General features: G+C 43.9%; 2 protein-coding genes across 4 annotated transcripts in view; both read left to right on the top strand.

Annotated features, from left to right (window-relative positions):
* SLC15A1 (solute carrier family 15 member 1) overlaps nt 1–1,812 on the top strand; it is a 47,001-nt gene extending 45,189 nt beyond the window's left edge. For all 3 annotated transcript variants that reach the window (XM_070751196.1, XM_070751197.1, XM_070751198.1), the window contains exon 23: nt 994–1,812. In XM_070751196.1, the coding sequence (XP_070607297.1) occupies nt 994–1,200 (207 nt within the window). In that variant the 3' untranslated portion in view covers nt 1,201–1,812. The remainder of the gene's footprint in view (nt 1–993) is intronic.
* Nucleotides 1,813–11,119: 9,307 nt separating this feature from the next.
* The window catches only part of STK24 (serine/threonine kinase 24), a 53,396-nt gene continuing 44,894 nt past the window's right edge, over nt 11,120–19,621 (top strand). The window contains exon 1 of the mRNA XM_070751208.1: nt 11,120–11,442. Coding sequence (XP_070607309.1) covers nt 11,398–11,442 — 45 coding nt within the window. The 5' untranslated portion in view covers nt 11,120–11,397. The remainder of the gene's footprint in view (nt 11,443–19,621) is intronic.

The raw sequence follows: 19,621 nt of genomic DNA, 5'->3' as shown, positions 1-19,621 counted from the left end.
AAACTCATTGAGGGCCGCATCAGGGTTGTGTTTGACATTGGGGGCCCTGGATCGGCGTGGCTAGGGTGGGCATGGCCACTTTGACATCACTCGTTAGGGGTGCTTTGATGACCTGAGCACTTTACAGCAAAAATGAGCTCCCTAGCTCTGTTTGCAGCTGCAACGGCCTCCTGCAACCCTCTGTCAGTGAAAATGGGGCTCCATTTTTGTTGGCAGAGGTAGCGTGGGCTGGTCCTTTGCTGTTTCGAGGTTGGCCCCACAGGCCAGATTAAGCACCCCTATTTCCAGATCCGGCCTGTGGGCCTTGAGTTTGACACCCCTGATTTAGAGGAATCCGCTTTTCCTGATGTTAATGCTTTAGCATTACCTGAAGCCTAAGGCAGAATGGCCAGTTTTGAGAGATGCCATTGAATGGTCAGAAGCTGAGAATTGTCACTGGGTCAGAATTTTCCTAAATCTGCAGGCTGTAGTGTAGATATCTTGGACTGAAGATCAGTACTGTTGCTGCTAAGTGAGAAATTAATATCTATACATTATTAATAATATGTTCACAAATCTAGTGACATCTGAATAGTGTAAAATGAATCGTGCAATGTGATATCATCCCTCAGATAGGTGATTGTAAGATACTGATTGTACATGCATACAACTCGTGGTGCTTTATATATAACAATGAAAGAAAAGTATGGAAAGTTTCTACTAAAGTGTAGAAAATGGAAAGGATTTCTGGGGTGATCCAAATATGAAACACCATTTTAATTTAACATATTAGTATTAGTTCCTGCAAGTACTTTAACATTCAAATGGTTACTTGTATCATTTTGATTCAATTGAGGTTATTCTGAAGGCTAAAAAGAGTAATTTTCCACCTCAGAGAGAAGATAGGACTGTTCTGTTCTCTAAACCAATATAAATATGCTTATTCATTAGCAAGACTGTAATGTGCAAAAATTCTGTTTACATCCCTTTTTCCTTTTTTCTCTTTCTTCACAGTGGGCAGAATACATTCTCTTTGCAGCCTTGTTGTTTGCAGTTACTATAATTTTTGCTGTTATGGCCTATTTTTACACCTATGTGGATCCAGCTGAGGTTGAAGCAGAGTTTGCAGAAGAAGAGAAGAAAAAAGAAAAAGACCAACTGGAAAAAGAGAAACACATGTATGAAAATGAAGTTGGACCTGAGTCACAAACTAAAATGTGAAAACGTGTTTGAAATCAGAATCAGAATGTAAATTAACATGCAAAACATTGCACCTGAAGCTTGAGATCCATAAGGGACAAGCTGTCTTATTGAACAGGAAAGAGTACAAAAAATGTCTGTGGTTGAAGATTAAGAAATCAGTTCTCCTGTGAAGAACAGAGATTTTCATTTTATTAGTTAGTCAGAAGGCTGCACTTAGATAAAATATGAATTTAGTTGCACTTGGCCATTGTGAAAAGACATTCAGAGTGTTATTTTTATACAGAAGTACTTTAATTTTATATGGAAGAAGGTAAATACTCATAGCAAATAGACATTTATGTCTCCTGCTACACATAGGCCTAATGATTTGCAAGGGGTTTTATGCTGCCGTACCTATAATGTTTATGTTATGTATACACTTTTTCCTGGAGACCGATCTGAGCCAGCTAAATGTTTACAATCAGGTACTGCACTAGACACCTTAATTTTCTGCCAAAGGATTCTGCCAAGCCTAACTTTATACAGCTGCTGTGGTTGAGATTGGGGGAGGGCGGGTGGGGGAGGGGGAGAGAAAATTGCTTTGTGAGAAAATCAAGGCAAGTGAAATAAAACATGGTTCTTACCATTACAGTCCAAGCTTTCTTTTTCAGAAGAAGATAATCATGCTTTATCTTTTGTTATTATTCATTTGCAGGCAGTCATTTCATTTGAATTGGTTGGGAGTTGTAGTGAAGGAGCTTTAATGGTTTTTTTCTTAATATAAAATTTGTTAGCTTAATATTACACTCAAACCAGGCTTCATTTCTGTTTAAACAATGCCTCTCAATTATTTTCTGTTACGCCCGCCCCAGGAAGAAGTAAACATTTTGCTACCCTCCCAACTCTCCGATCTGGGCACCATAGTTCCCTCTAAGCTGAGCAGTGAGCAATCGCTCACTTAAAAATCATCATCAACTCAGAGTTTTCCAAACCTGCCCAGAAGCCAAGAGGGAAAGAGTGAGAGGGAAGGAGAGAGAGAGGAAGAGAGAGAAACAGATAGAAAAAAGAGTGGAAGGAAAAGAGAAAGAAAAAGAATGGGAGTAAGGAAGAGAGAAAGAAAATCAAAATCTAGTTTGAAACTAGCTCAACTATTTAAGTGGCATTTTGATATTGATAGAGTTGCCCTATTATGAGCTCACTGTTATAGACACACAGTACTTATTTATTTATTTATTTATTTATTTATTTAGTTAGTTAGTTAGTTATTATTTCTGTGCCGCACAGTCCCGAAGGGACTGCCACTGAGACACTATACTTTTCCGCCCACCCCCCCAAAAAATTAGAGGGAACACTGCTGGGCACCAATGGAATTTTGTTTTGACATGGGGCCAGGCCAGCTTAAATCAAGTCGATGTTTTGGAGTCGCCAGCCTGGCGCATAAGCGCCACCTCTGCCGGGCACTCACAGCAAATGGTGTGGAATCAGGCTTTAGGGTGCCATTCAAAGCTTTCGCCCAGCTGCAGAGGATGCTGTTCCTTGTCCAGCAGCAGGTTTGCCACACCGTTCATGGCTACTGCGGCGCCCGCCGACAACAAGAAGAACCCAGGCAGCCGCCCCTCCCCTCCTGGCCACCTTCTCTCCTGGACTCGGAGCAACGTGCAATTGGAAAAACACTCCCTGTCCAGGGGAATCGATCGAGAGAGACTATGCATGTTCCCCGGGGTTACCCACGCCCTCTTGGCATCACTCTGCACCCCCCACTATAGCACTGGTTTAAACCAATGTTGCTCCATCCTTGAAGAGAGAGAGTGAGTTTATTACACAGGATCACACACTTCAAACAGTAATTTAGAGTGGTTTAGATTATCAAGATAAAACAAAACATTCTCGCATCATTATTGTGAGCCACCCAGAGTCTTATTGGAATTGGGTGGCATATAAATGTCATAAATTGAATGAATGAATGAATGAATGAATGAATGAATGAATGAATAAACAAAACAAAACAGGATATGCAGGGCCAATGTCCTATTTCCAGGTTTTATTCTGAATGGGGAGTCTCCAGAACATTTTTTTTTTGTGGTATAGTTCAGGTATGAACGTTGAGTGTGGGTGCCTCAGCAAGAACTTGTGACGAATAAATAAACTGCCCGGAGTCATCAGGTGTGAGTTGGACAGCCATATATATTTCATAAAATAATCTATTCAGGTAATCCTTATGACCAAAGTCACATTTTACATATTGAGAGTGCCTGGTTATAACTAGGTCCTCCATTTGAGTGGGAGAATGTTATCCACTGATTGGCCGAGCTATCTGACAGCTCCCTATAAAAGGGCTATCTGTCAGACTGGCTTTCTGTTGGAGTCTATACATAGTTGAATAAAGAGTTTGCTGTCTAAAGCCAGTCTCTTAATTCGCCAAACGTAACATTACAAATGTTGCAGCTCCCCTGTGGTCACAGGATTATGATCTGGGCATTTGGCAACCCATTTGTACAATAGGTTGCCAGTGGCTCATGCTCATGTAATTGCCATTTACAATCTTCCCCAGAAAATGAATGGAGGAAGCTGGCATGAAAGGCCACCTGCTCTCATTTCTGGGAACTGGCTGAAAAAGGCCCATGCCAAAATTCAAGTAGAATTTTCAGACCCTAAGCATCACAAAAAATGGACTGTACACCTCCCTCACCTCCCCTGATCTTAACTCAGTTATAAGTTTTATATATTTTATATATTAGTACAGTGGTAGCTCTACTTATGAACTTAATTTGTTCCGTGGCTAGGTTCTTAAGTAGAAAAGTTTGTAAGAAGCAATTTTCCCATAGGAACAATGTAAAAGCAAATAATGCATACAATTGGGGAAACCACAGGGAGGGTGGAGGCCCTATTTCCTCCCAGGGGATTCCTAGAGAGGTCCCATGGAGGCTTCTCCCCGCCTTTTCCGGTTACAGTTTGTAAGTGGAAAATGGTTCTTGAGAAGAGGCAAAAAAATCTTGAACACCCAGTTCTTATCTAGAAAAGCTCGTAAGTAGAAGCATTCTTAGGTAGAGGTACCACTGTAATAGTTGTGGTTAAGTCCAAGATTCTCTTTTCATTAGCTACCAAATCTGGACTGCAAAACGTCAGATGACCACTAGAGGGAAGCAAAGTTAGGTTTTCTTATCTCCTGCTATCATCTGAAGGTAGTCTGCACCTTTGCAGTATGAATGTGAGCATTCTCACATCATTACTCGACCTGCTCAGTCACTCTCCCCGCCATTTTTAATTACTTTTGTCTTAGTCTTTTCCAATCCAAACACATCCTGTAAATTAACTTCTGTGAATACCTCTGCCTTTTCCTCCCAAAGTCATTGATCAGCAGATAATCCACCATATGTACATACATACATCACATATTTTTGCTGATAATGAAAAGGGAGACTAGTATAGATCTATTTCAAGCTATTTTGCTCTCATCAGCTAGGTGTACCTTACCGGGATATGAACCTGGGGAGTCTGCCTGTAAGGCAGTAGCATTAACCTCTAGACCACAGTTTCGTCTCCTTTCAGCTTGTACCAGGGAAGAATATTTTTTACTGTCAAATCATTCTGGTATACCCAAATATGGGAGAAGATAATTAGACTGATCCAATAATAACCAGATAGAACCCATCTGAATGGCCAGGGTATTTAATAAAGAATGGAGATAACAGTGCCTGGTGAGAATCTGCACAGAGGCAGTAATACAGAATAATATGTTCCTTCATTTCAATTATTCTTCACCACATGGATACAGACTCGTCTCATATTTTCCTTCAGTAACTGCTGTTCAGAGGGCATTGAAGCTCTCCTGAATTTTGGGATTGTTGCAGGGGTAAAAAAAAAATTCCCTACCTGTTCTGTGGGCATGGCTTTGTGGATAGGTCAGGGGGAGGATACTGCAAAATCCCCATTTCCTCCCCACTCTGATGCCAGCCAGAAGTGGTATTCGCCGGTTCTCCGAACTGGTCAAAATTTCCCCTACCAGTTCTTCAGAATCTGTCAGGACCTGCTGAATTTCACTCCTGGATTGTTATATGGTTAAGATGTCTAGCTGGTTGGAGAAGATGTGCAGAAGGATTCAAGAAGGTGTTTCTAGGTAGAACTGGAAAGTCCACTGTTTGAGATCAGCTAGTACATGTTCAAAACCCGTCAAAACAATGGCCGCCCATAAAAAGGGCATTCCTTGCTATCAACAATTTATATTCTTGCTTTGCAGTAAGTCTCATGATACAATTTTCAAGATGACAGCTGTCTTGTATGAACTGGTAAGCAAACCTCTCCAGTTGCAACCATTTTGCAAGTACAAGCATGACACACCCCTTAAAATTTCAAGTATTGCCACTATTCCAAACGGCTTGGGGGTTGGCTTTATAAATTTATGTCCCTGCTTGTGGATAATCTTTTTCAGGTCCTCAAACTCTACAGAAGGATAAATTGGTCTACTCATCCCTCCTTCACCCTTTCCTCTCCAATTAAATATACATACCAAGCCCTGCCACATCATTATCTGCTCATTTGCAAAGTATCCCAAAGGCCCTTTAAACTCAACGCATGCCTTTCTCCACTTTGTCCTCACCACTCAGGGACCTCAAACCCGTTTAGAATTATCCTGAGCAATCAGGGAGCACCATTACACAATGTTCCAGATGGAAGAAAGGCTCCGCTTCATTCTTGGTGAGCAGATCAGTCAGCTGATACACTTGTCAATCTTCCCTTTTTGTCTTTTAATTAACACACAAAACAGTCTTTTTCTCAAACAGGACTGTAGGACAGCCATCTAGGGCATTACACAACCTAAGATGACCTTGTGCAATTCATTTATGGAATGGGGTGGAAGGAAAATATTTTCTTCGGCCAGATTAGTAGGGGGTTAGAGATTTTGCAGTAGGTACTTACAGTATTTGTGGCTAGTGCTCGGAATTGTAGCAGCATCTTCAAGTGGCTGGAGATACATCCAACGAAATGAAGAAGTACCGTTTCTAATTGAATCCACTGCTTCATGGAAACATTGGATTGTGTAGCTTCTAATCCTTTGAATCTCAGGTGTCTTTTTCTTTTTGATTTAAACCTTATCACCTATAAAGCCCTACATGGCCTAGGGCCTGACTATCTACGGGACTGTCTCCTGCCACATACCTCCAAGAGACCAGTAAGATCATACAGTCGGCCTCCTCCAGGTTCCGTCGACTAAGCAATGTAGGTTGGTGGGACTGTGGGGGCGAGGACCTTCTTTGTGGCTGCCCCAGCTCTATGGAACCAACTCCTCCCTGATTTGTATTTCTCCCATCCTACTGGCCTTCTGTAAGGCTGTGAAGATCTGGCTTTGCTGGCAAGCCTGGGGGCCATGAATGCAACATCTGTTACGGCCAAGTTATGTTTGATTAGTATGCATGTAGTTTGATAGAATTGACTTGAGGATTTTTAAATGGGGTTTTCATAGTTTTTAACATTTATATTTGACTTCTCTTATTACTGCATTGTATTTGCACTGTTGTAAGCCACCCTGAGTCCCTCGGGATTGGGTGGGATAGAAGTCGAAACAAACAAACAAACAAACAAACAAATAAAGTTATACTCTGGCTTTATAAGATATTCATCCATATTCAGGTTCAAATTATTCTACTTTGGACAATTTAGAAGAAGACCTAGATCTGTGGAAAAGGCTGGGAAAGATGAAAAAAGTAGAAAACAAGAGTGATGGGTGCACCATTAGAAGACCTGAAAGACCATGTTAGGGACAGATTGTCATGGGAAAAATCTATATATGTGGTTGCTAAGAGGTGACAATGATTGGATGGCACATCATCTATGTATTGCTAAAACTCTCATGTATGTAATCTTTAACTGGGCAAACTGGTGCATGACAGGGTGAAATTTTTTCAACCAAGGTAGTGTCTCAAATGAGCTAAACTTACAGAAAGCATCCAAAACCCAAGACTCTCCTGGAATTGAAACTGGACAAATTTTATAAAACATTTTCTGATGTTTGGCTATGCTATACTGTTCACTGTGGGTTACTTTCAAGGTAGATTCAGTTCCAAGTACAGCCCTGAATTTTCCCAGTACATTAGCTTTGCAATTGTTGAAGGAATTAAGGAATCTGGTATGGCAGGGGTCTCCAAGCCCTGGGCTGCAGTCCACTACTTATCTTCTGACTTACCTTGCTGTCGGTTCACTTCCTCATGTGGCGTGTGGGTGCATGCACATTGTGCTCCATGTCCATGCGCAGTGCTAAAAATCTAGTTTTTGTGCAAGCACAGAAGCAAAAAAATAAGATGGCGCTGCTGAGTCATTTCAGGGGTGTGTCCAGCCGGCCACTGCGGCCGGTTCAGTGAGTAGGGGGAAATTCCTGCTACTGCTTCCACAGAACCAATCTGAACTGGTAGGAATCTACCTCTGCTACTGGGCCTTGATCTTTCTGGAACCGGGCCATGGAAGTGGTGGTGAACATGCACATACCTGCCTCCCTACTTGCATGAACAGCAGCCACTTGTGTGCCTGTGATCCATTTGCACAAGTGTGGGCGCACATGCCTGCTGTTCACACAAATGGAGCTGCATGCATGTGCTTGCCCACTGCTCATGTGGAACCATCCCCTCTACCTCCCATTAGAGGAGCCACAAATTTGGAAAGGCCGGGGAACTCTGGCAAGGAAATATCTCTGAAATAATGACCCAGTGGGTCATACAAAGTGGAGCCGTGCCTCTGATTGTACAGATAGTCCTTGAGTTATGACCATTATTGGGCCCAAAATTTATGTTGCCAAGTGAAACATTGGTTAAGTGAGTTGTGCTCCATTTTATTACTTTTTTTTGCCACAGCTGTCAGGTGAATCATTGCAGTTGATAAATTAGTAAGTTGGTTGTTATGTGAATTGGGCTTCCCCATTAACTTCACTTGTCAGGTCTCAAAAGGGGATCATATGACCCTGGGACACAATTGCCAAGCATCTGAATTTTGATCACATGGTCATGGGGATGGTGCAAAGTTTAACTATGAAAAATGGTCATAAGGCACATTTTCAGTGCCACTGTAACTTTGGCCACCAAATGAACTGTTTTAAGGACTACCTGTAATTATATTTTAAGGAAAACTGTATGCAAATACAAACAGATCCATGCAAATTACATGTTAATTACATTTAATATTAATTATTGTTAATTCATATACACAAATATATGGCTTTGAACAATTTTCCTCAAAAACTGAAGTTTATTTTTTTTTGTGTTCTCTTTATCTGTTTTTAGGATTTGTGTAGGAAAATAATCACACAAAATCTGGAAGGTTAGATTTATGCAAAAATATTGAAAATTGAAACTTTTGAGTACCAGTGTGTGAACCAAACCAAACTATAACTAGGAATGAGGACAACTATGGAGTCTCTCGACCATCTTTTGTCAGAATGACAACTATGGTCTTGTGATGTAAGGCCCTTGTCATGTGTGTGTATGTGTGTGTGAGGTGTCATGACTCACGTAGTCTAGCACTGCTTCTAATCAGAGAGACTGCAACAACACCCCTTGATATCTATTATTTTTGCAATCTCCATATCACTAAAAATATACTTGAAGAAATTGGATGGCAAAACCTACAGATCAAAAAGGTACAAATATACTTTTATGCTGGTTCACAGAAATTTCAGAAAATCAAAGCATGTCTTCTGGTCATCAAATTACTCCGCTACCCTACTGCATTTTGTTTGTGAAACCATAACTGTAATGCACATTATTATTCTGCAGGGAAACAGATTAAAGAAATGGTAGGACTTGGGTGGTGAAATTCTACCAGCTGTGCCCAGTTTTTCCTCGGAAAATCCCCGTTCAGTAATGAAGATAAGTTTCTTTTTTGTATTAACAACAAAAATATCTCAATAAGGAAGTAGGCTTCACTCTTGATTTTCCAGCATTCTAGTTTTCTCTCCTCATTCTTTACATCTCAAACAGGATAAAATCGCATATTTAATAATATGTGACAAATACAAACAAAGCAGAAGTGCATAACAGTGGATTTTCAGGATCAGCCCTTTGTCCCAAAGCAACCTGGGAATTGAATCCATCAATTCTGCTATTAAGTAAAAAAAGAGCAAACGGGTAATTTTTTATTTTATTTTAAAGGGCAAACAAATACGAACACATGAGAAGTTAATTATTACAGCAGTAGTGGGTTCTAAAACCCATTGCTAACATGCGCAGAAGCGTCCAGGGCAGATGGGTGGAGCCTCCTGCCACCATTATTATTATTTATTATTATTATTAGATTTGTATGCCGCCCCTTTCCGTAGACTCGGGGCGGCTTCCATTGCTACCGGTTTGCTGAACTGGGCTGAATCGGAAGCAACCCACCGCTCTGGGTATTTGAAAAAGGGACTGCAGTTAATATACATGTAGTCCTTGACTTACAAAAGTTTATTTAGTGACTGTTTGAAGTTAGAACGGCTTTGAGAAAGTGAGCTTTGACCATTTTTCACACATATGACCATTGCAGCATCCCCATGGCCATATTTATGGCAATGGACTCATATTTATGACGATTACAGTGTCTCAGGGTCACGTGATTCCCTTTTGCGACTTTATGACAAGCAAAACCAACCGGGAATCCAGATTCACTGAACAACCATGTCACTAACTTAACTCTAGCGATTCACTTACACCCCGGGGGCGTAAAAACCACTTCACAAATGCCTCACCGAATAACCGAAATTTTGGGCTCAATTATAATCCCATATCTCACAATTAAGGCCCTTACATTCTAAGGGATGAGTGAAGGGATCTTATTCCAAATTTGGTCAATTAAAAAAAAAAACCCACCACCAAATACACGCGGCACTGAGGGGGCCTATTTTGTCATAGGGTCGAACCAGAAAGGCTGCAGCCCTTGGAAGGAAAAGCTGCCTACTACCTCACCGGGGTTTCAGGCAAATGAAATAATCAGGTGTCCCCCCTCCCCTCATCCGCACCTGCCCGAATTGGGCGTCAAGGCAGGGCCAGGCGCAGGTGCCCGTTCAGGCTTGGAGCTGCAGCTGAGGCGGGAGTCGGCCAAGGTCGCCCTCTGCGGCAAAGGCGGCGGGAGGAGAGCAGGAAGCGGCCCAGCCCTCCTTCTCCTCCTCCCAGCTCACGGCCGTTCAAGGGCGCTCGCTCCGCCTTCCTCCGGCCGGCGGTCAGCGAGGGGCAGGCAGGAACCGGGAGGATGGAGCCGTTTTCCCGCATTGGAGGGCAAAGCCTCTCCGGCCGGCTCTCGCATTAAGTTGCAATTTGCGGGCCCTTTAGGTCGCAGGGAGGGCAAGCTCCCCGAGCTGACTTTGGCAAAGGATGCGGGTCAGACAGCCCATGAGGGACTCGCGGAGACCCTTCCCGGGAAAGGACTAGGACTGTGAGAAAGCACCTGGAACCAGCCGGGGCTCCTTTCGCAAAGGGCCCTTCGGTCCTGGAGCCTTTTTAAAACACGCGTCCCTCACACGTGGTTGGGACTCAAGAGCGTTCAAGATGCCCCCGCACTGCCGCCTCCTTTGGCAATGACTGGATTGGGGCCTCCTGCTGACGAGGAGAGAAGCGAGCCTCTCCCTCTGACGTTTCCACCTTGGTCGAGGAAATTAATAATAATAGTAATAATAATAATAATAATAATAATAATAATAATAATAATAATAATAATAATAATAATAATTTGGGAAGTGTTTGACGTGTGACATTGTGAGGCGAAATCCAGCATATAAACCTCACGTGCTGTACATTACTGGTTTTTTGTGAATAAAATATAATAATAAAGTCTCCTCAGGCGCAGTTGGAGAGGGGAGGTGCACAGATAGAACCGGAAAACTCCGCGCGCTGCCCTCCCAACCCTCCTCCCGCTTACGTTTCTTCCCCGCCCCCCACTCGCGGCGTGTTGCCCCCCCCCCGTCCTCCAGGAGGCGGGGCCACGCCGGCTCCGCCTCCTTTCCCACCCGGCCTGTTGTGCGCGCGCGCACGCAGCGCAGCCAGCCAACCAGCCAGCCTCCCTTCGCACGTTCCTTCCGTACTCTGTCCCTGGTTCTTTCTGGTGTGTGTGTTGGGGGGAGGGAGGGAGGGGGCCGGAGGGGAGCGGAGGCTGGTTGTGCGGAGTGCGGAGGCTGATGTGAATCCTTCGGGTCCTGCCTGGAGCTGGTGGAAGGGGGAGGGGGGGCTCGAGGGGAGGAGGAGGAAGAGCAGCGCTGCCTCCTGCCTTGCCGCTTCCGTCATCATGGCTCACTCCCCTGTCCAGCAGCCCGGCCTGCCGGGGATGCAGGTGAGCAAGCAGCCCGCTTCCCTTTCCCAACCCCACCGGCCTTCTTCTCTTCCCGCCTCCCTCGCTTCCCCTGCTTGGAATGGAAGCTGTTCTGGGGGGGGGGGGTCCGTTTTTTGGGGGGGGCGCTGCGGCTATCTGATGGGGGGGGTGGCACGAGGTTTCTCGCTCGGCGGGGGGGAGGAAGAGAGGCGGGCTGGGAGGCACGTGCGGGGAGGGGGCGAAGGGAGGCGGGGGCCGCTGGTGCAAACCGCTCTCCCATCTGCGCCCCTGGCAACGAGGGGGGGGCGCCCCCTCCCCCGCTTGCCTCCTCTCTTGCCCAGAGTTGCCGGGTGGTGGTGGTCAGTGGGGGTTGGCACACACAACAACCCCCGCCCCCAAACCGCAGACCCACCTTTGCGGGACCCCTCTTGATCTGCTGGGAAGAAGGGTTGACCTTCAAGGGCGTCCTGCGCTGCTCCCTTGTGTACGTGCCCAGCTTCTCATTTGGAGCTGACTTGTAGAGGAAACCGCAGATATTATTTGGGGATCCCTCCCTCTCTCTCTATCTCTCCCTCCTTCCTTCCTACCCTCTTCTCTCTCCCTCCCTCTCTCCTCCTTTCCCTTCCTTCCCCACACACTCTTCAACCTCTATTCTCCCCCTATTTCCCTCAATCTCCCCTCTCTTCCCCTGTCCTTCCAACCCTCTCCCTCCCTCCTTCCTTCTTCTCTCTCTCTCCCTCCTCCTTTCCCTCCCTTCACCATATACTCTTTCCCTCAGTCTCCCCTCTCTTCCTCTGTCCTTCCAACCCTCTCCCTCCCTCCTTCTTTCTTTTCTCTCTCTCCCTCCTCCTTTCCCTCCCTTCACCATATATTATTTCCCTCAGTCTCTCCTCTCTTCCTCCATTCCTCCCACCTTTCCTCTCCTCACTGTCTTTTTCTCTCCTTCCTTCCTTCCTTCCTTCCCTCCTTCCTTCCTTCATTCCCACCCTTTCTCCATTCCCTTCCTTCACCATACACTCTTTCACCCCTATTCTTCCTCTCTTTTCCTCAGTCTCCCCTCTCTTTCCCCTATCCTTCCCACCCCCTCCCTCCTTCCTTCTTTCCTTCCCTCTTTCTACCTCCGCCTTTCCCTCCCTTCACCATACACTCTTTCCCTCAGTCTCCCCTCTCTTCCTCCGTCCTTCCCACCCTCCCTCTCCTCACTGTCTCTTTCTCTCCCTCCCCCACTCTCTCTCTTTCTCTCCTCCTATTCTCCCCCACCCCCTCCCTCTCTCTTTTAAATGCTTTATATCTTCACTTGCTCTTTTGGTTAACAAAATCAAGATGTAGGGAGGCAGCACTGGGATGGCATTCCTGAGGTAATCCTTGGGCGGGTGGGTGGGGTAGGGACTTTAAATTTACATGTTAAGGAAAATCACTAATGAAAAGGATCTTTTCAGGCTCTTCTACTAGTGTTTTACAAGTGGTATTTGGAACTGTGCATATTTGAGAGACCTGAATGGCAATAGGGAAGCTGTAGCCAGGGGAAAAAAAACTGTGTAGTGGACTTCCAGGGTGGTGTATCTTTTCGTTTTGAATTCTAGGACTTGCTGGGCCTGATAACTCAAATCCTCAATGACTTGTGCGCTTTAAGAGCTCCTGTGAATTCCAGAGCTCTGAAATGCTGTATAGGAAGACAGCCCTCAGCTTATATCCTGTAGATCAAAAGATGATAGTGGGAGGAGGGTTTTGAACCAAAGATACTGGGTTTTTCCTCAATTCCTCAATGCAAACTCTGTATAGCACCCAGAACATTGCCCAATTTCTCTGACCTCAAGATTGCTGTATGTCCAGATCTTCTGCTCAGATCATTGATTTTTTTCATACCGGTAGTTCTGTTCAAAGGTCACCTTCATCTTTTAAAAATACATTAATTGAATGGATAAGTAGAAGTAACAAAGATACAAAGATTCCACATTTCCTGGTTTTTCCCATCTTCTGGTAATTTCTCATTCAGTCTCCTCCAATAACTGTACAGGAGGCCTCTGATTAACAAGGGTTGCGTATATCTGATATACACATATCAAATATATCTTACAGAATTGGGTACAAAGCAAATCAGGCTAGCATAAAACAGGGAGCAAAAGAGATTTTGTTTTGTTTTAAAGTGGGCCAAAATAAATGATGACTATTTTGCTCTTACCTGGCAGGTAAGCTGTCTTTGGCAGGTAAAAGTCCACCACAATGATGGGTCCAGGATCATAGTACAAAAGTCTCCAGGAGCCTTGGGCAGTGTTGGATTTCTGTGTGAATTCAACGTTTATTTATTTATTATTTATTTATTTATTAGATTTGTATGCTGCCCGTCTCCGTAGACTTTTGTTGTTTATATGGTTTGAAATCTAGGTACTGTATAATTGTTGGTGAAAGTGAGATTTACCCTGATTGAGCTCTCCGGTGTTGAATTACAAATGGCAAAAATAGGACATTTTTACTTTATAAAAATATAATTAATCATTTAACCCAGTGTTGGTGAACTTATGGCACATCTGCCATAGGTGGCATGCATAGTCATATCAGATGACGCACGAGTCTTTGCCCCAGCTCCGCTCCAGCGTGCATGTGTGCACCGGCCAGCTGATTTTCAGCTTGCATGGAGGCTCTGGGATGGCATTTTCCGCCTCGAGCCTGGAGAAAATGAAAAACGGGCCTACCAGGCCCACTGGAAGCTGGGAAAAGGCTATGTCCGGCCTCCGGGAGGCAAAGGAGGCTGTTTTTGCCCTCCGCAAGCTCCAGAAAAGTCTCCAGGCTCAGAGGGAGTCAGGAAAGGGGAGGAGGGGTCGTATGTACATGTGTGGGGATGCGGGGCAGCACGGGGGGGTCACGTGTGCATGCGTAGGGGGGTGGGAATGAGGGCATTGAATTATGGGGGTGGGCATACACGCATTATTGGCACTTGAGGGAAAAAAGGTTCACCATCCCAAGTCTACGGAGAGGGGCGGCATACAAATCCAATAAATCAATCAATCCCTGATTTAAAAATACCATCAAAAAGGATTTAAAACTTTAACAAGTACACTATGATATTATCCAAGTACAGCTATATTTAAATATGCTTTTTTAAATGGGGAGGAGACTACTTATAGTCACCTTGTTCCCATTGGATCAGTCTTGTAGCCAATGGATTAGTCAAGTTGAATCAGAAAATTGCATATAGCGTATAATATATATAATTGCAATTATAGCATAATTGTGTAAATAGCTCTTTATATCTCAATTCTGAACCATTTCTCGAAAAGAGTTTTTGATAATATTCCACAATATCTTCATATAGTAAGTCCTTTTATTTTACATTTTTAATTTATTGTCTTAGTTCTTTGCGAATATATTCTATACGGGTAATTCTTGACTTACGACCATAATTTTGTTGCTAAGCAAGAGAGTTGTAAAGTGAGTTTATGACTCCGTTTTATAATATTTCTTGCCACAGTTGTTAAATGAATCATTGCAATTATTAAGATAGTAAAATAGTTGTTAAATAAATCTGTCTTCCCCATTGACCTTACTTGTCAGAAGATTGCAAAAGATGATCACATCACCCCAGCCACTGCAACCATAAAAAAATACAATTTAGTTGCCAAGTATCTGAATTTTGATCATGTGACCACAAGGATGCTGCAATGGTCATCATTTTAAATAATGGTCATAAGTCACTTGTTTTGGTGCTGTTGTAATTTCAGATGGTCGCTAAACAAATGGTTTTAAGTCAAGGTCTACCTGTATTTTATTTTTAACTAGGCTTTCTTAAATTAAAACTATCAATTCTTCAAAACTTCCTAGGCTACATATCTTCTTATGTTGCTTAAATTAAGAGGGGGGGATCCTTATAATTTAAACCTTTGGAAAAAATTCCATACTCATCTGGAATAATTTGCTATGTAGTCATTCCCAAATGTTTTCCAGGTGTGTTGCAATGCAGTTCCTGTCCTAATTGCCAGTATTAGCCATGCTGCCTGAGGATGACAGAAACTTTAGCTGAGCATACCTGGAAGGGACATCAAACTGGTTAAGGCAGCATTGTTTGCTTATTTATCCAAATTACATATTTCAGAGGCTCGCAGTGAAGCCAATCCATGTAGTTAAAGAAAGTCAACAGCCAGTACAATAAAATCAAGCACATAGTGGAGATGAACTGTGGTTAACTCTCCAGCTTCATTTTAGTGGCCTTTAAGTGACTTTTCACAGCATAATTTCTTACATTTCAGAAGGCACAAAAAGGGGGAAATGTGTGTGATAGATGAATCTGCTTCCTTTTTACTCATTTATCTCCTCCTTTCTGGGACGATCATGTATCTGTATACAGGGGGTCCCCGACTTACGACATCGATCCGTTCCTACGGTGAGTCGTAAGCTGAATTTCGGTGTAAGTCGGGATCTTCCTCCATTTCGCTCTAACGCTGTCTCGCCTGATTCCCCCCCAATCCTGTAGCATGGCCAGCTACACTAAACTCGATTTGAGCTTTGAATACGCAAATTTGAAGGGCCTTGCTGCCCCCGGATTGCCACATCATGACGTCAGTGACTAAAAAAATTGCCTGATTGCTAAAGCGCTTCATTCGCGCCTTCTTCCAACCCCTGCGGTTCTGAAAGCACCGGAGCCGGTGAATGCCAGCGATTCCGGAACCCGCTGGCAAACTTTGGGGCGGTGAGAGCAAACTAAGTGAGCACAGTGTGGCAGGAGGAGGGGGGCGGTTTCGTGTCATAACCACGAAACATCGTAAGTCAGGGAGGGTGTAACCCGGAGACGCCCTGTATATTTGTTTACTTTCATTGCTATTTTAGCCATACATCCAGTGGTAGGTTGCTCCCGGTTTGGACCGGTTCTTAGAACGGGTAGTGCTGGCGGTGGGAGGCTCCGCCCACCCACCTGGGACACTTCTGCATATGCGCAGAAGTGTTGTCCAAGCTCGCATGCAAACCGGTAGCAAAATCATTTACAACCTACTACTGCACACATCCCTAGGATTGTGTGCCCTTCTAGGTAAAGCTAAAATGTAAAAAGTTACTACTAATCGTAAAAAGACTTCCCTGTCCAAAGAAAATGCATCTGGTTATTTTATTACAGCACTAATCTTTAAGTGCATCATTATTTGTCCCCAGTTGCCTATGTGGGCATTTGCAGGCAACAGTTTCACTGGGACTAGTAAGAAGTAAGTGTTTCTTGTGCTCACAGACATTGAAATGGTTAAGGATGGGTGAGCGTTGCAAAAGATGCAGGTAGTTTAATGCGCCAAAGACAGAGATCCTTGCTTTATTTTAAAATATTCTGGGAAACGCCTCTTGAAAATACTGTATGTAGCTCTTGTGTCTAGAATCGTAATGTCATCGTTCAAAATGAAAGGGAATATAGGATATACCTAACTGATTTTCTGTGCATCCTTTTCAACACCACTTTGTTGGAATTGAGGTGAATCATTTTGTGTTCCAGTTGTCTTTGAGGAAAGGGAACAAACTATTCAGTTGCTCAGGAGTTTCCAGTACGTGTTTGCCGCTTAATTAATTTGGGCTCTTAATATTTTTAAATAGGATTTACTTTTAAATAGGATTAATGAAAGAGCAAGTTAAAAATACAGGAACTTTGCTGAAACTATGTGGGCCTGGTTTATTTATTTATTTTGTGATATTTATATAACGCCCAGCTCCAGCAGGACTTTGGGCGTCTCAAAATAATCACAATAGCAAATGACAACATAAAATATTACAACGATAAAAATAGTGAATAATACATAATACATAAAAACCCTAAAAGTCATGCATACATTTAGTCATTCCAGATCTTAATGGCTTTCTGGAAGACCGGTAGGGTGGGGATAGTACGGATCTCTGCAGGCAGTTGATTCTAAAGGGGCGGGGACACCACAGAGGAGGCCCTTTCCTGCGACCCCGCCAAATTACGTTGTTTGGCAGACGGGACCCAGAGAAGGCCAGCTCTGTGGGCCCTTATTGGCCATTGTGAGGTATGAGGCAGGAGGCGGTCCTGTAAATAGTCTGGCCCTGAGCAATGTAGGGCTTTAAAGGTTCTTCCAGCTTCTGCCTATCCTTGAAATCTATGGTAGAGGAAAGTTGATATTTAGATATATCATCACCACCACCACCACCACCATTATGTCCTACCTACAAACACAGTCAACACAATCAAAGCATTATATTTATATTTGTATTTTTGTGCATATCTATAGTATTAGGATCAGCACCCAACGCCCTACGAAACATGGAATTTTATATCCTGTTAATAGCATTTCATGCAGTATGGTTATAAATTACTGTTCAAAGTCACAATTTCAATATCATGTTCATGCTTTATCAGTTTTCCGTTCTCAGTTGCACTTTGTTTCTTTTCCGCTTGCTTCAGTGTTTAATCTAACACAGATTAATCTAAGACAAATGGGAAAACCTTTGGCTCTCATGATGAATTCCCGGCATTCTTCTCCAGAGACAGATGGTTGTCTAAACCTGAACTGACGCTTATGCTTAAGCAGACATTTATTTTCCAAAGAAATGAGGTTAGAAATGACCACAAAGTGGAGCTGTGCCTCTTACTGTTAAGGTAGTCCTTGAATTATGACGATAATTAGGCCCAAAATGTATGTTGCCAAGCGAAACATTTGTTGAGTGAGTTTTGCCCCATTTTATAACTTTTTTTTGCTATCATTGTTAAATTGCATTTGTTAGTAACGTTAAGTGAATCTACGAGGGTTATCCAAAAAGTAAGGTTACGAGGTATGTAACTCACGGGAATGTTCATGGGGGAAGTTGGTATTACTATCGTGTAGCGGGAAGCCAGTGGAGGAGAATGAGCAGTGCCAGTGATCAGTAGATCATCGACTGACATTGTGGTGAAGGTTAGAGATGAGCGTCCTCATTCCGTTTCTCTCCAAGTGCAAAATGTACACTGTAACACACTACCTGAATGCTAAGAGCATGAACGCTGCTGCGATGGGTACCCAAAATTTGTGTGCGTTGGGTGCCTAAGATTTTTCTCGCCGATTGCTGAGTTTTGATTTTTTCGTCTGAAGGAGAATGGGTATGGCATCATGCATTGATTGACGTTTGCTCTTTAGAGTATGGTGATAAGCCCATGTTTCATCTCCGGTCACTATGCAATTGAGAAAAGCCTCGCTTTCAATCTCAAAATGGTCAAGAAATTATCAGGAGGCACTGACTGTCGATTTTGCATGCTTCAGTAAGCATCTTGGGTACCCATCGCAGCAGCGTTCATGCCCTTAGCATTCAGATAGTGTATTACAGCACACACTTTGCACTTGGAGGAAAAGTGAATGAGGACGCTCATCTCTAATAAGACGGAATGGCTGTGGGTTTTGCCTCCCAAGGACAATTCCATCTGTCCGTCCATTACCCTGGGGGTGGGAATTACTAACCCCCTCAGAGAGGGTCCGCAACTTGGGCGTCCTCCTCGATCCACAGCTCACATTAGAGAAACATCTTTCAGCTGTGGCGAGGTGGGTGTTTGCCCAGGTTCGCCTGGTGCACCAGTTGCGGCCCTATCTGGATCGGGAGTCACTGCTCACAGTCACTCATGCCCTCATCACCTCGAGGCTCGACTACTGTAATGCTCTCTACATGGGGCTACCTCTGAAGAGTGTTTGGAAACTTCAGATCATGCAGAATGCAGCTGCGAGAGCAATCATGGGCTTTCCTAAATATGCCCATGTCACACCAACACTCTGCAGTCTGCATTGGTTGCCGATCAGTTTCCGGTCACAATTCAAAGTGTTGGCTATGACCTATAAAGCCCTTCATGGCACCGGACCAGATTATCTCCGGAACCGCCTTCTGCCGCATGAATCCCAGCGACCAGTTAGGTCCCACAGAGTGGGCCTTCTTTGGGTCCCGTCAACTAAACAATGCCGTTTGGCGGGACCCAGGGGAAGAGCCTTCTCTGTGGTGGCCCTGGCCCTCTGGAACCAACTCCCCCCAGAGATTAGAATTGCCCCCACCCTCCTTGCCTTTCGTAAGCTCCTTAAAACCCACCTCTGCCATCAGGCATGGGGGAACTGAGATATTCTTTCCCCCTAGGCTTCTACAATTTATGCATGGTATGTTTGTATGTATGATTGGTTTTATAACAAGGGTTTTTAGCTGTTTTTAGTATTGGATTGTCACATGCTGTTTTTACCACTGTTGTTAGCCGCCCCGAGTT

The sequence above is a fragment of the Erythrolamprus reginae genome, chromosome 4 (genome assembly GCF_031021105.1).
Source record: "Erythrolamprus reginae isolate rEryReg1 chromosome 4, rEryReg1.hap1, whole genome shotgun sequence".
Classification (NCBI taxonomy): domain Eukaryota; kingdom Metazoa; phylum Chordata; class Lepidosauria; order Squamata; family Dipsadidae; genus Erythrolamprus; species Erythrolamprus reginae.
This window is presented reverse-complemented; position numbering and strand designations above follow the sequence as displayed.